Raw genomic sequence first — 16,491 nt, 5'->3', positions numbered from 1 at the left:
AGCACCCACATGTTCAATACGCTTCAGCAGCACCCACATGTTCAACACGCTTCAGCAGCACCCACATGTTCAACACGCTTCAACAGCACCCACATGTTCAACACGCTTCAACCGCACCCACATGTTCAACACGCTTCAGCAGCACCCACATGTTCAACACGCTTCAACAGCACCCACATGTTCAACACGCTTCAGCAGCACCCACATGTTCAACACGCTTCAGCAGCACCCACATGTTCAACACACTTCAGCAGCACCCACATGTTCAACACGCTTCAGCAGCACCCACATGTTCAACACACTTCAGCAGCACCCACATGTTCAATACGCTTCAGCAGCACCCACATGTTCAACACGCTTCAGCAGCACCCACATGTTCAACACGCTTCAGCAGCACCCACATGTTCAATACGCTTCAGCAGCACCCACATGTTCAACACACTTCAGCAGCACCCACATGTTCAACACACTTCAGCAGCACCCACATGTTCAACACGCCACGCTTCAACAGCACCCACATGTTCAACACGCTTCAGCAGCACCCACATGTTCAACACGCTTCAGCAGCACCCACATGTTCAACACGCCACGCTTCAACAGCACCCACATGTTCAACACACTTCAGCAGCACCCACATGTTCAACACACTTCAGCAGCACCCACATGTTCAACACACTTCAGCAACACCCACATGTTCAACACGCCACGCTTCAACAGCACCCACATGTTCAACATGCTTCAGCAGCACCCACATGTTCAACACGCTTCAGCAGCACCCACATGTTCAACACGCCACGCTTCAACAGCACCCACATGTTCAACACACTTCAGCAGCACCCACATGTTCAACACGCTTCAGCAGCACCCACATGTTCAACACGCTTCAGCAGCACCCACATGTTCAACACGCCACGCTTCAACAGCACCCACATGTTCAATACGCTTCAGCAGCACCCACATGTTCAACACGCTTCAGCAGCACCCACATGTTCAACACGCTTCAACAGCACCCACATGTTCAACACGCTTCAACCGCACCCACATGTTCAACACGCTTCAGCAGCACCCACATGTTCAACACGCTTCAACAGCACCCACATGTTCAACACGCTTCAGCAGCACCCACATGTTCAACACGCTTCAGCAGCACCCACATGTTCAACACGCCACGCTTCAACAGCACCCACATGTTCAATACGCTTCAGCAGCACCCACATGTTCAACACGCTTCAGCAGCACCCACATGTTCAACACGCTTCAACAGCACCCACATGTTCAACACGCTTCAACCGCACCCACATGTTCAACACGCTTCAGCAGCACCCACATGTTCAACACGCTTCAACAGCACCCACATGTTCAACACGCTTCAGCAGCACCCACATGTTCAACACGCTTCAGCAGCACCCACATGTTCAACACACTTCAGCAGCACCCACATGTTCAACACACTTCAGCAGCACCCACATGTTCAACACACTTCAGCAGCACCCACATGTTCAACACGCTTCAGCAGCACCCACATGTTCAACACGCTTCAGCAGCACCCACATGTTCAACACGCTTCAGCAGCACCCACATGTTCAACACACTTCAGCAGCACCCACATGTTCAACACGTTTCAGCAGCACCCACATGTTCAATACGCTTCAGCAGCACCCACATGTTCAACACGCTTCAACAGCACCCACATGTTCAACACACTTCAGCAGCACCCACATGTTCAACACGCTTCAGCAGCACCCACATGTTCAACACGCTTCAGCAGCACCCACATGTTCAACACGCTTCAGCAGCACCCACATGTTCAACACACTTCAGCAGCACCCACATGTTCAACACGTTTCAGCAGCACCCACATGTTCAATACGCTTCAGCAGCACCCACATGTTCAACACGCTTCAACATCACCCACATGTTCAACACACTTCAACAGCACCCACATGTTCAATACGCTTCAGCAGCACCCACATGTTCAACACACTTCAACATCACCCACATGTTCAACACACTTCAACAGCACCCACATGTTCAATACGCTTCAACAGCACCCACATGTTCAACACGCTTCAGCAGCACCCACATGTTCAACACGCCACGCTTCAACAGCACCCACATGTTCAACACGCTTCAGCAGCACCCACATGTTCAACACGCTTCAGCAGCACCCACATGTTCAACACGCCACGCTTCAACAGCACCCACATGTTCAACACACTTCAGCAGCACCCACATGTTCAACACGCTTCAGCAGCACCCACATGTTCAACACGCCACGCTTCAACAGCACCCACATGTTCAACACGCTTCAGCAGCACCCACATGTTCAACACGCTTCAGCAGCACCCACATGTTCAACACGCCACGCTTCAACAGCACCCACATGTTCAACACACTTCAGCAGCACCCACATGTTCAACACACTTCAGCAGCACCCACATGTTCAACACACTTCAGCAGCACCCACATGTTCAACACGCCACGCTTCAACAGCACCCACATGTTCAACATGCTTCAGCAGCACCCACATGTTCAACACGCTTCAGCAGCACCCACATGTTCAACACGCCACGCTTCAACAGCACCCACATGTTCAACACACTTCAGCAGCACCCACATGTTCAACACGCTTCAGCAGCACCCACATGTTCAACACGCTTCAGCAGCACCCACATGTTCAACACGCCACGCTTCAACAGCACCCACATGTTCAATACGCTTCAGCAGCACCCACATGTTCAACACGCTTCAGCAGCACCCACATGTTCAACACGCTTCAACAGCACCCACATGTTCAACACGCTTCAACCGCACCCACATGTTCAACACGCTTCAGCAGCACCCACATGTTCAACACGCTTCAACAGCACCCACATGTTCAACACGCTTCAGCAGCACCCACATGTTCAACACGCTTCAGCAGCACCCACATGTTCAACACACTTCAGCAGCACCCACATGTTCAACACACTTCAGCAGCACCCACATGTTCAACACACTTCAGCAGCACCCACATGTTCAACACGCTTCAGCAGCACCCACATGTTCAACACGCTTCAGCAGCACCCACATGTTCAACACGCTTCAGCAGCACCCACATGTTCAACACACTTCAGCAGCACCCACATGTTCAACACGTTTCAGCAGCACCCACATGTTCAATACGCTTCAGCAGCACCCACATGTTCAACACGCTTCAACAGCACCCACATGTTCAACACACTTCAGCAGCACCCACATGTTCAACACGCTTCAGCAGCACCCACATGTTCAACACGCTTCAGCAGCACCCACATGTTCAACACACTTCAGCAGCACCTACATGTTCAACACACTTCAACATCACCCACATGTTCAACACACTTCAACAGCACCCACATGTTCAATACGCTTCAGCAGCACCCACATGTTCAACACACTTCAACATCACCCACATGTTCAACACACTTCAACAGCACCCACATGTTCAATACGCTTCAACAGCACCCACATGTTCAACACGCTTCAGCAGCACCCACATGTTCAACACGCCACGCTTCAACAGCACCCACATGTTCAACACGCTTCAGCAGCACCCACATGTTCAACACGCTTCAGCAGCACCCACATGTTCAACACGCCACGCTTCAACAGCACCCACATGTTCAACACACTTCAGCAGCACCCACATGTTCAACACGCTTCAGCAGCACCCACATGTTCAACACGCCACGCTTCAACAGCACCCACATGTTCAACACGCTTCAGCAGCACCCACATGTTCAACACGCTTCAGCAGCACCCACATGTTCAACACGCCACGCTTCAACAGCACCCACATGTTCAATACGCTTCAGCAGCACCCACATGTTCAACACGCTTCAGCAGCACCCACATGTTCAACACACTTCAGCAGCACCCACATGTTCAATACGCTTCAGCAGCACCCACATGTTCAACACGCTTCAGCAGCACCCACATGTTCAACACGCTTCAGCAGCACCCACATGTTCAATACGCTTCAGCAGCACCCACATGTTCAACACACTTCAGCAGCACCCACATGTTCAACACACTTCAGCAGCACCCACATGTTCAACACGCCACGCTTCAACAGCACCCACATGTTCAACACGCTTCAGCAGCACCCACATGTTCAACACGCTTCAGCAGCACCCACATGTTCAACACGCCACGCTTCAACAGCACCCACATGTTCAACACACTTCAGCAGCACCCACATGTTCAACACACTTCAGCAGCACCCACATGTTCAACACACTTCAGCAACACCCACATGTTCAACACGCCACGCTTCAACAGCACCCACATGTTCAACATGCTTCAGCAGCACCCACATGTTCAACACGCTTCAGCAGCACCCACATGTTCAACACGCCACGCTTCAACAGCACCCACATGTTCAACACACTTCAGCAGCACCCACATGTTCAACACGCTTCAGCAGCACCCACATGTTCAACACGCTTCAGCAGCACCCACATGTTCAACACGCCACGCTTCAACAGCACCCACATGTTCAATACGCTTCAGCAGCACCCACATGTTCAACACGCTTCAGCAGCACCCACATGTTCAACACGCTTCAACAGCACCCACATGTTCAACACGCTTCAACCGCACCCACATGTTCAACACGCTTCAGCAGCACCCACATGTTCAACACGCTTCAACAGCACCCACATGTTCAACACGCTTCAGCAGCACCCACATGTTCAACACGCTTCAGCAGCACCCACATGTTCAACACACTTCAGCAGCACCCACATGTTCAACACACTTCAGCAGCACCCACATGTTCAACACACTTCAGCAGCACCCACATGTTCAACACGCTTCAGCAGCACCCACATGTTCAACACGCTTCAGCAGCACCCACATGTTCAACACGCTTCAGCAGCACCCACATGTTCAACACACTTCAGCAGCACCCACATGTTCAACACGTTTCAGCAGCACCCACATGTTCAACACGCTTCAGCAGCACCCACATGTTCAACACGCTTCAACAGCACCCACATGTTCAACACACTTCAGCAGCACCCACATGTTCAACACGCTTCAGCAGCACCCACATGTTCAACACGCTTCAGCAGCACCCACATGTTCAACACACTTCAGCAGCACCTACATGTTCAACACACTTCAACATCACCCACATGTTCAACACACTTCAACAGCACCCACATGTTCAATACGCTTCAGCAGCACCCACATGTTCAACACACTTCAACATCACCCACATGTTCAACACACTTCAACAGCACCCACATGTTCAATACGCTTCAACAGCACCCACATGTTCAACACGCTTCAGCAGCACCCACATGTTCAATACGCTTCAGCAGCACCCACATGTTCAACACGCTTCAGCAGCACCCACATGTTCAACACACTTCAGCAGCACCCACATGTTCAACACACTTCAGCAGCACCCACATGTTCAACACGCCACGCTTCAACAGCACCCACATGTTCAACACGCTTCAGCAGCACCCACATGTTCAACACGCTTCAGCAGCACCCACATGTTCAACACGCCACGCTTCAACAGCACCCACATGTTCAACACACTTCAGCAGCACCCACATGTTCAACACGCTTCAGCAGCACCCACATGTTCAACACGCCACGCTTCAACAGCACCCACATGTTCAATACGCTTCAGCAGCACCCACATGTTCAACACGCTTCAGCAGCACCCACATGTTCAACACGCTTCAGCAGCACCCACATGTTCAACACGCTTCAGCAGCACCCACATGTTCAACACGCCACGCTTCAACAGCACCCACATGTTCAACACGCTTCAGCAGCACCCACATGTTCAACACGCTTCAGCAGCACCCACATGTTCAACACGCCACGCTTCAACAGCACCCACATGTTCAACACACTTCAGCAGCACCCACATGTTCAACACGCTTCAGCAGCACCCACATGTTCAACACGCCACGCTTCAACAGCACCCACATGTTCAATACGCTTCAGCAGCACCCACATGTTCAACACGCTTCAGCAGCACCCACATGTTCAACACACTTCAGCAGCACCCACATGTTCAACACGCTTCAGCAGCACCCACATGTTCAACACGCTTCAGCAGCACCCACATGTTCAACACGCTTCAGCAGCACCCACATGTTCAATACGCTTCAGCAGCACCCACATGTTCAACACACTTCAGCAGCACCCACATGTTCAACACACTTCAGCAGCACCCACATGTTCAACACGCCACGCTTCAACAGCACCCACATGTTCAACACGCTTCAGCAGCACCCACATGTTCAACACGCTTCAGCAGCACCCACATGTTCAACACGCCACGCTTCAACAGCACCCACATGTTCAACACACTTCAGCAGCACCCACATGTTCAACACACTTCAGCAGCACCCACATGTTCAACACACTTCAGCAGCACCCACATGTTCAACACGCCACGCTTCAACAGCACCCACATGTTCAACATGCTTCAGCAGCACCCACATGTTCAACACGCTTCAGCAGCACCCACATGTTCAACACGCCACGCTTCAACAGCACCCACATGTTCAACACACTTCAGCAGCACCCACATGTTCAACACGCTTCAGCAGCACCCACATGTTCAACACGCTTCAGCAGCACCCACATGTTCAACACGCCACGCTTCAACAGCACCCACATGTTCAATACGCTTCAGCAGCACCCACATGTTCAACACGCTTCAGCAGCACCCACATGTTCAACACGCTTCAACAGCACCCACATGTTCAACACGCTTCAACCGCACCCACATGTTCAACACGCTTCAGCAGCACCCACATGTTCAACACGCTTCAACAGCACCCACATGTTCAACACGCTTCAGCAGCACCCACATGTTCAACACGCTTCAGCAGCACCCACATGTTCAACACACTTCAGCAGCACCCACATGTTCAACACACTTCAGCAACACCCACATGTTCAACACACTTCAGCAGCACCCACATGTTCAACACGCTTCAGCAGCACCCACATGTTCAACACGCTTCAGCAGCACCCACATGTTCAACACGCTTCAGCAGCACCCACATGTTCAACACACTTCAGCAGCACCCACATGTTCAACACGTTTCAGCAGCACCCACATGTTCAATACGCTTCAGCAGCACCCACATGTTCAACACGCTTCAACAGCACCCACATGTTCAACACACTTCAGCAGCACCCACATGTTCAACACGCTTCAGCAGCACCCACATGTTCAACACGCTTCAGCAGCACCCACATGTTCAACACACTTCAGCAGCACCTACATGTTCAACACACTTCAACATCACCCACATGTTCAACACACTTCAACAGCACCCACATGTTCAATACGCTTCAGCAGCACCCACATGTTCAACACACTTCAACATCACCCACATGTTCAACACACTTCAACAGCACCCACATGTTCAATACGCTTCAACAGCACCCACATGTTCAACACGCTTCAGCAGCACCCACATGTTCAACACGCCACGCTTCAACAGCACCCACATGTTCAACACGCTTCAGCAGCACCCACATGTTCAACACGCTTCAGCAGCACCCACATGTTCAACACGCCACGCTTCAACAGCTCCCACATGTTCAACACACTTCAACAGCACCCACATGTTCAACACGCTTCAGCAGCACCCACATGTTCAACACGCCACGCTTCAACAGCACCCACATGTTCAATACGCTTCAGCAGCACCCACATGTTCAACACGCTTCAGCAGCACCCACATGTTCAACACACTTCAGCAGCACCCACATGTTCAATACGCTTCAGCAGCACCCACATGTTCAACACGCTTCAGCAGCACCCACATGTTCAACACGCTTCAGCAGCACCCACATGTTCAATACGCTTCAGCAGCACCCACATGTTCAACACACTTCAGCAGCACCCACATGTTCAACACACTTCAGCAGCACCCACATGTTCAACACGCCACGCTTCAACAGCACCCACATGTTCAACACGCTTCAGCAGCACCCACATGTTCAACACGCTTCAGCAGCACCCACATGTTCAACACGCCACGCTTCAACAGCACCCACATGTTCAACACACTTCAGCAGCACCCACATGTTCAACACACTTCAGCAGCACCCACATGTTCAACACACTTCAGCAGCACCCACATGTTCAACACGCCACGCTTCAACAGCACCCACATGTTCAACATGCTTCAGCAGCACCCACATGTTCAACACGCTTCAGCAGCACCCACATGTTCAACACGCCACGCTTCAACAGCACCCACATGTTCAACACACTTCAGCAGCACCCACATGTTCAACACGCTTCAGCAGCACCCACATGTTCAACACGCTTCAGCAGCACCCACATGTTCAACACGCCACGCTTCAACAGCACCCACATGTTCAATACGCTTCAGCAGCACCCACATGTTCAACACGCTTCAGCAGCACCCACATGTTCAACACGCTTCAACAGCACCCACATGTTCAACACGCTTCAACCGCACCCACATGTTCAACACGCTTCAGCAGCACCCACATGTTCAACACGCTTCAACAGCACCCACATGTTCAACACGCTTCAGCAGCACCCACATGTTCAACACGCTTCAGCAGCACCCACATGTTCAACACACTTCAGCAGCACCCACATGTTCAACACACTTCAGCAGCACCCACATGTTCAACACGCTTCAGCAGCACCCACATGTTCAACACACTTCAGCAGCACCCACATGTTCAACACGTTTCAGCAGCACCCACATGTTCAACACGCTTCAGCAGCACCCACATGTTCAACACGCTTCAACAGCACCCACATGTTCAACACACTTCAGCAGCACCCACATGTTCAACACGCTTCAGCAGCACCCACATGTTCAACACACTTCAGCAGCACCTACATGTTCAACACACTTCAACATCACCCACATGTTCAACACACTTCAACAGCACCCACATGTTCAATACGCTTCAGCAGCACCCACATGTTCAACACACTTCAACATCACCCACATGTTCAACACACTTCAACAGCACCCACATGTTCAATACGCTTCAACAGCACCCACATGTTCAACACGCTTCAGCAGCACCCACATGTTCAATACGCTTCAGCAGCACCCACATGTTCAACACGCTTCAGCAGCACCCACATGTTCAACACACTTCAGCAGCACCCACATGTTCAACACACTTCAGCAGCACCCACATGTTCAACACGCCACGCTTCAACAGCACCCACATGTTCAACACGCTTCAGCAGCACCCACATGTTCAACACGCTTCAGCAGCACCCACATGTTCAACACGCCACGCTTCAACAGCACCCACATGTTCAACACACTTCAGCAGCACCCACATGTTCAACACGCTTCAGCAGCACCCACATGTTCAACACGCCACGCTTCAACAGCACCCACATGTTCAATACGCTTCAGCAGCACCCACATGTTCAACACGCTTCAGCAGCACCCACATGTTCAACACGCTTCAGCAGCACCCACATGTTCAACACGCTTCAGCAGCACCCACATGTTCAACACGCTTCAGCAGCACCCACATGTTCAACACACTTCAGCAGCACCCACATGTTCAACACGCCACACTTCAGCAGCACCCACATGTTCAACATGCTTCAGCAGCACCCACATGTTCAACACACTTCAGCAGCACCCACATGTTCAACACGCCACACTTCAGCAGCACCCACATGTTCAACACACTTCAGCAGCACCCACATGTTCAACACGCTTCAGCAGCACCCACATGTTCAACACGCCACGCTTCAACAGCACCCACATGTTCAACACACTTCAGCAGCACCCACATGTTCAACACGCTTCAGCAGCACCCACATGTTCAACACGCTTCAGCAGCACCCACATGTTCAACACACTTCAGCAGCACCCACATGTTCAACACGCTTCAGCAGCACCCACATGTTCAACACGCCACGCTTCAACAGCACCCACATGTTCAACACGCCACGCTTCAACAGCACCCACATGTTCAACACGCCACGCTTCAGCAGCACCCACATGTTCAACACACTTCAGCAGCACCCACATGTTCAACACACTTCAGCAGCACCCACATGTTCAACACACTTCAGCAGCACCCACATGTTCAACACACTTCAGCAGCACCCACATGTTCAACACGCTTCAGCAGCACCCACATGTTCAACACACTTCAGCAGCACCCACATGTTCAACACGCCACGCTTCAACAGCACCCACATGTTCAACATGCTTCAGCAGCACCCACATGTTCAACACGCTTCAGCAGCACCCACATGTTCAACACGCCACGCTTCAACAGCACCCACATGTTCAACACACTTCAGCAGCACCCACATGTTCAACACGCTTCAGCAGCACCCACATGTTCAACACGCTTCAGCAGCACCCACATGTTCAACACGCCACGCTTCAACAGCACCCACATGTTCAATACGCTTCAGCAGCACCCACATGTTCAACACGCTTCAGCAGCACCCACATGTTCAACACGCTTCAACAGCACCCACATGTTCAACACACTTCAACATCACCCACATGTTCAACACACTTCAACAGCACCCACATGTTCAATACGCTTCAGCAGCACCCACATGTTCAACACACTTCAACATCACCCACATGTTCAACACACTTCAACAGCACCCACATGTTCAATACGCTTCAACAGCACCCACATGTTCAACACGCTTCAGCAGCACCCACATGTTCAATACGCTTCAGCAGCACCCACATGTTCAACACGCTTCAGCAGCACCCACATGTTCAACACACTTCAGCAGCACCCACATGTTCAACACACTTCAGCAGCACCCACATGTTCAACACGCCACGCTTCAACAGCACCCACATGTTCAACACGCTTCAGCAGCACCCACATGTTCAACACGCTTCAGCAGCACCCACATGTTCAACACGCCACGCTTCAACAGCACCCACATGTTCAACACACTTCAGCAGCACCCACATGTTCAACACGCTTCAGCAGCACCCACATGTTCAACACGCCACGCTTCAACAGCACCCACATGTTCAATACGCTTCAGCAGCACCCACATGTTCAACACGCTTCAGCAGCACCCACATGTTCAACACGCTTCAGCAGCACCCACATGTTCAACACGCTTCAGCAGCACCCACATGTTCAACACGCTTCAGCAGCACCCACATGTTCAACACACTTCAGCAGCACCCACATGTTCAACACGCCACACTTCAGCAGCACCCACATGTTCAACATGCTTCAGCAGCACCCACATGTTCAACACACTTCAGCAGCACCCACATGTTCAACACGCCACACTTCAGCAGCACCCACATGTTCAACACACTTCAGCAGCACCCACATGTTCAACACGCTTCAGCAGCACCCACATGTTCAACACGCCACGCTTCAACAGCACCCACATGTTCAACACACTTCAGCAGCACCCACATGTTCAACACGCTTCAGCAGCACCCACATGTTCAACACGCTTCAGCAGCACCCACATGTTCAACACACTTCAGCAGCACCCACATGTTCAACACGCTTCAGCAGCACCCACATGTTCAACACGCCACGCTTCAACAGCACCCACATGTTCAACACGCCACGCTTCAACAGCACCCACATGTTCAACACGCCACGCTTCAGCAGCACCCACATGTTCAACACACTTCAGCAGCACCCACATGTTCAACACACTTCAGCAGCACCCACATGTTCAACACACTTCAGCAGCACCCACATGTTCAACACACTTCAGCAGCACCCACATGTTCAACACGCTTCAGCAGCACCCACATGTTCAACACGCTTCAGCAGCACCCACATGTTCAACACGCTTCAGCAGCACCCACATGTTCAACACGCTTCAGCAGCACCCACATGTTCAACACGCTTCAGCAGCACCCACATGTTCAACACGCTTCAACAGCACCCACATGTTCAACACGCTTCAGCAGCACCCACATGTTCAACACGCTTCAACATCACCCACATGTTCAACACGCTTCAACAGCACCCACATGTTCAACACGCTTCAACAGCACCCACATGTTCAACACGCCACACTTCAACAGCACCCACATGTTCAACACGCTTCAACATCACCCACATGTTCAACACGCTTCAACAGCACCCACATGTTCAACACGCTTCAACAGCACCCACATGTTCAACACGCTTCAGCAGCACCCACATGTTCAACACACTTCAGCAGCACCCACATGTTCAACACACTTCAGCAGCACCCACATGTTCAACAAGCTTCAGCAGCACCCACATGTTCAACAAGCTTCAGCAGCACCCACATGTTCAACACGCTTCAACAGCACCCACATGTTCAACACACTTCAGCAGCACCCACATGTTCAACACGCTTCAGCAGCACCCACATGTTCAACACGCTTCAACAGCACCCACATGTTCAACACACTTCAACAGCACCCACATGTTCAACACGCTTCAGCAGCACCCACATGTTCAACACGCTTCAACAGCACCCACATGTTCAACACACTTCAACAGCACCCACATGTTCAACACGCTTCAACAGCACCCACATGTTCAACACGCTTCAACAGCACCCACATGTTCAACACGCTTCAGCAGCACCCACATGTTCAACACACTTCAGCAGCACCCACATGTTCAACACGCTTCAGCAGCACCCACATGTTCAACACACTTCAGCAGCACCCACATGTTCAACACGCCACGCTTCAACAGCACCCACATGTTCAACATGCTTCAGCAGCACCCACATGTTCAACACGCTTCAGCAGCACCCACATGTTCAACACGCCACGCTTCAACAGCACCCACATGTTCAACACACTTCAGCAGCACCCACATGTTCAACACGCTTCAGCAGCACCCACATGTTCAACACGCTTCAGCAGCACCCACATGTTCAACACGCCACGCTTCAACAGCACCCACATGTTCAATACGCTTCAGCAGCACCCACATGTTCAACACGCTTCAGCAGCACCCACATGTTCAACACGCTTCAACAGCACCCACATGTTCAACACACTTCAACATCACCCACATGTTCAACACACTTCAACAGCACCCACATGTTCAATACGCTTCAGCAGCACCCACATGTTCAACACACTTCAACATCACCCACATGTTCAACACACTTCAACAGCACCCACATGTTCAATACGCTTCAACAGCACCCACATGTTCAACACGCTTCAGCAGCACCCACATGTTCAATACGCTTCAGCAGCACCCACATGTTCAACACGCTTCAGCAGCACCCACATGTTCAACACACTTCAGCAGCACCCACATGTTCAACACACTTCAGCAGCACCCACATGTTCAACACGCCACGCTTCAACAGCACCCACATGTTCAACACGCTTCAGCAGCACCCACATGTTCAACACGCTTCAGCAGCACCCACATGTTCAACACGCCACGCTTCAACAGCACCCACATGTTCAACACACTTCAGCAGCACCCACATGTTCAACACGCTTCAGCAGCACCCACATGTTCAACACGCCACGCTTCAACAGCACCCACATGTTCAATACGCTTCAGCAGCACCCACATGTTCAACACGCTTCAGCAGCACCCACATGTTCAACACGCTTCAGCAGCACCCACATGTTCAACACGCTTCAGCAGCACCCACATGTTCAACACGCTTCAGCAGCACCCACATGTTCAACACACTTCAGCAGCACCCACATGTTCAACACGCCACACTTCAGCAGCACCCACATGTTCAACATGCTTCAGCAGCACCCACATGTTCAACACACTTCAGCAGCACCCACATGTTCAACACGCCACACTTCAGCAGCACCCACATGTTCAACACACTTCAGCAGCACCCACATGTTCAACACGCTTCAGCAGCACCCACATGTTCAACACGCCACGCTTCAACAGCACCCACATGTTCAACACACTTCAGCAGCACCCACATGTTCAACACGCTTCAGCAGCACCCACATGTTCAACACGCTTCAGCAGCACCCACATGTTCAACACACTTCAGCAGCACCCACATGTTCAACACGCTTCAGCAGCACCCACATGTTCAACACGCCACGCTTCAACAGCACCCACATGTTCAACACGCCACGCTTCAACAGCACCCACATGTTCAACACGCCACGCTTCAGCAGCACCCACATGTTCAACACACTTCAGCAGCACCCACATGTTCAACACACTTCAGCAGCACCCACATGTTCAACACACTTCAGCAGCACCCACATGTTCAACACACTTCAGCAGCACCCACATGTTCAACACGCTTCAGCAGCACCCACATGTTCAACACGCTTCAGCAGCACCCACATGTTCAACACGCTTCAGCAGCACCCACATGTTCAACACGCTTCAGCAGCACCCACATGTTCAACACGCTTCAGCAGCACCCACATGTTCAACACGCTTCAACAGCACCCACATGTTCAACACGCTTCAACAGCACCCACATGTTCAACACGCCACACTTCAACAGCACCCACATGTTCAACACGCTTCAACATCACCCACATGTTCAACACGCTTCAACAGCACCCACATGTTCAACACGCTTCAACAGCACCCACATGTTCAACACGCTTCAGCAGCACCCACATGTTCAACACACTTCAGCAGCACCCACATGTTCAACACACTTCAGCAGCACCCACATGTTCAACAAGCTTCAGCAGCACCCACATGTTCAACAAGCTTCAGCAGCACCCACATGTTCAACACGCTTCAACAGCACCCACATGTTCAACACACTTCAGCAGCACCCACATGTTCAACACGCTTCAGCAGCACCCACATGTTCAACACGCTTCAACAGCACCCACATGTTCAACACACTTCAACAGCACCCACATGTTCAACACGCTTCAGCAGCACCCACATGTTCAACACGCTTCAACAGCACCCACATGTTCAACACACTTCAACAGCACCCACATGTTCAACACGCTTCAACAGCACCCACATGTTCAACACGCTTCAACAGCACCCACATGTTCAACACGCTTCAGCAGCACCCACATGTTCAACACACTTCAGCAGCACCCACATGTTCAACACACTTCAGCAGCACCCACATGTTCAACAAGCTTCAGCAGCACCCACATGTTCAACACGCTTCAGCAGCACCCACATGTTCAACACGCCACGCTTCAACAGCACCCACATGTTCAACACGCCACGCTTCAACAGCACCCACATGTTCAACACGCCACGCTTCAGCAGCACCCACATGTTCAACACACTTCAGCAGCACCCACATGTTCAACACACTTCAGCAGCACCCACATGTTCAACACGCTTCAACAGCACCCACATGTTCAACACGCTTCAGCAGCACCCACATGTTCAACACACTTCAGCAGCACCCACATGTTCAACACACTTCAGCAGCACCCACATGTTCAACACACTTCAACATCACCCACATGTTCAACACGCTTCAACAGCACCCACATGTTCAACACGCTTCAACAGCACCCACATGTTCAACACGCCACACTTCAGCAGCACCCACATGTTCAACACGCTTCAACATCACCCACATGTTCAACACGCTTCAACAGCACCCACATGTTCAACACGCTTCAACAGCACCCACATGTTCAACACGCTTCAGCAGCACCCACATGTTCAACACACTTCAGCAGCACCCACATGTTCAACACACTTCAGCAGCACCCACATGTTCAACACGCTTCAGCAGCACCCACATATTCAACACACTTCAACAGCACCCACATGTTCAACACACTTCAGCAGCACCCACATGTTCAACACACTTCAGCAGCACCCACATGTTCAACACACTTCAGCAGCACCCACATGTTCAACAAGCTTCAGCAGCACCCACATGTTCAACAAGCTTCAGCAGCACCCACATGTTCAACACACTTCAGCAGCACCCACATGTTCAACACGCCGTCACACACAAATGTTTGTTCATGTAGCAGCAGAGTTATTATCAAACATGACTTATTTCTTCTTCAGGCTTTTCACGCCGTCGCCAACTTCAAGTCCTCTGTTGACATCACTTTAACCCCGCCTCCCCCACCCCCAAAGGAGGACCCTCTTCGAGCACTAACAGAGAGAGGCCATGAGTCCGTCTACAACAAAGGCCCCGCCTCTGCCTCGGAGAGCAACGATGAGATTGCAGCAGCTCCAGTTCCCTTGGAGGGCCTGGGTCCCCTGGGTCCCCTGGGTCCCCTGCAGAGAGAGAAGGACTCCATGGGGAGCCTGAAGAGAGCCAGCGTGGATGTGGAGCTGCTGGCCCCCCGCAGTCCCATGGGAAAGGAGACCATGCTAACCTTCAGCAATACGCTACCGAGAGCTAGCATGAATGCTAATGGGGTGCAGGGAGCCAGCCCTGGACATGATGACCCCCTGCAGCCGTTGCAGCCGGTGCAGCCGGTGCAGCCAGTGCAGCCGGTGCAGCCAGTGCAGCGGCGTCTGAAGGCAGTCCAGGTCCCTGTGGACCCG

At 51.8% G+C, this 16,491-nt stretch overlaps 1 protein-coding gene across 1 annotated transcript in view; it reads left to right on the top strand.

Annotated features, from left to right (window-relative positions):
* plppr3b (phospholipid phosphatase related 3b) overlaps positions 1-16,491 on the top strand; it is a 48,514-nt gene that overhangs the window by 30,502 nt on the left and 1,521 nt on the right. Inside the window, exon 8 of the mRNA XM_061034772.1 lies at positions 16,003-16,491. This exon is cut by the window's right edge and continues 1,521 nt beyond it. Within this exon, the coding sequence (XP_060890755.1) occupies positions 16,003-16,491 (489 nt within the window). The remainder of the gene's footprint in view (positions 1-16,002) is intronic.

This window comes from Labrus mixtus, chromosome 3, assembly GCF_963584025.1.
Source record: "Labrus mixtus chromosome 3, fLabMix1.1, whole genome shotgun sequence".
NCBI lineage: Eukaryota > Metazoa > Chordata > Actinopteri > Labriformes > Labridae > Labrus > Labrus mixtus.
This window is presented reverse-complemented; position numbering and strand designations above follow the sequence as displayed.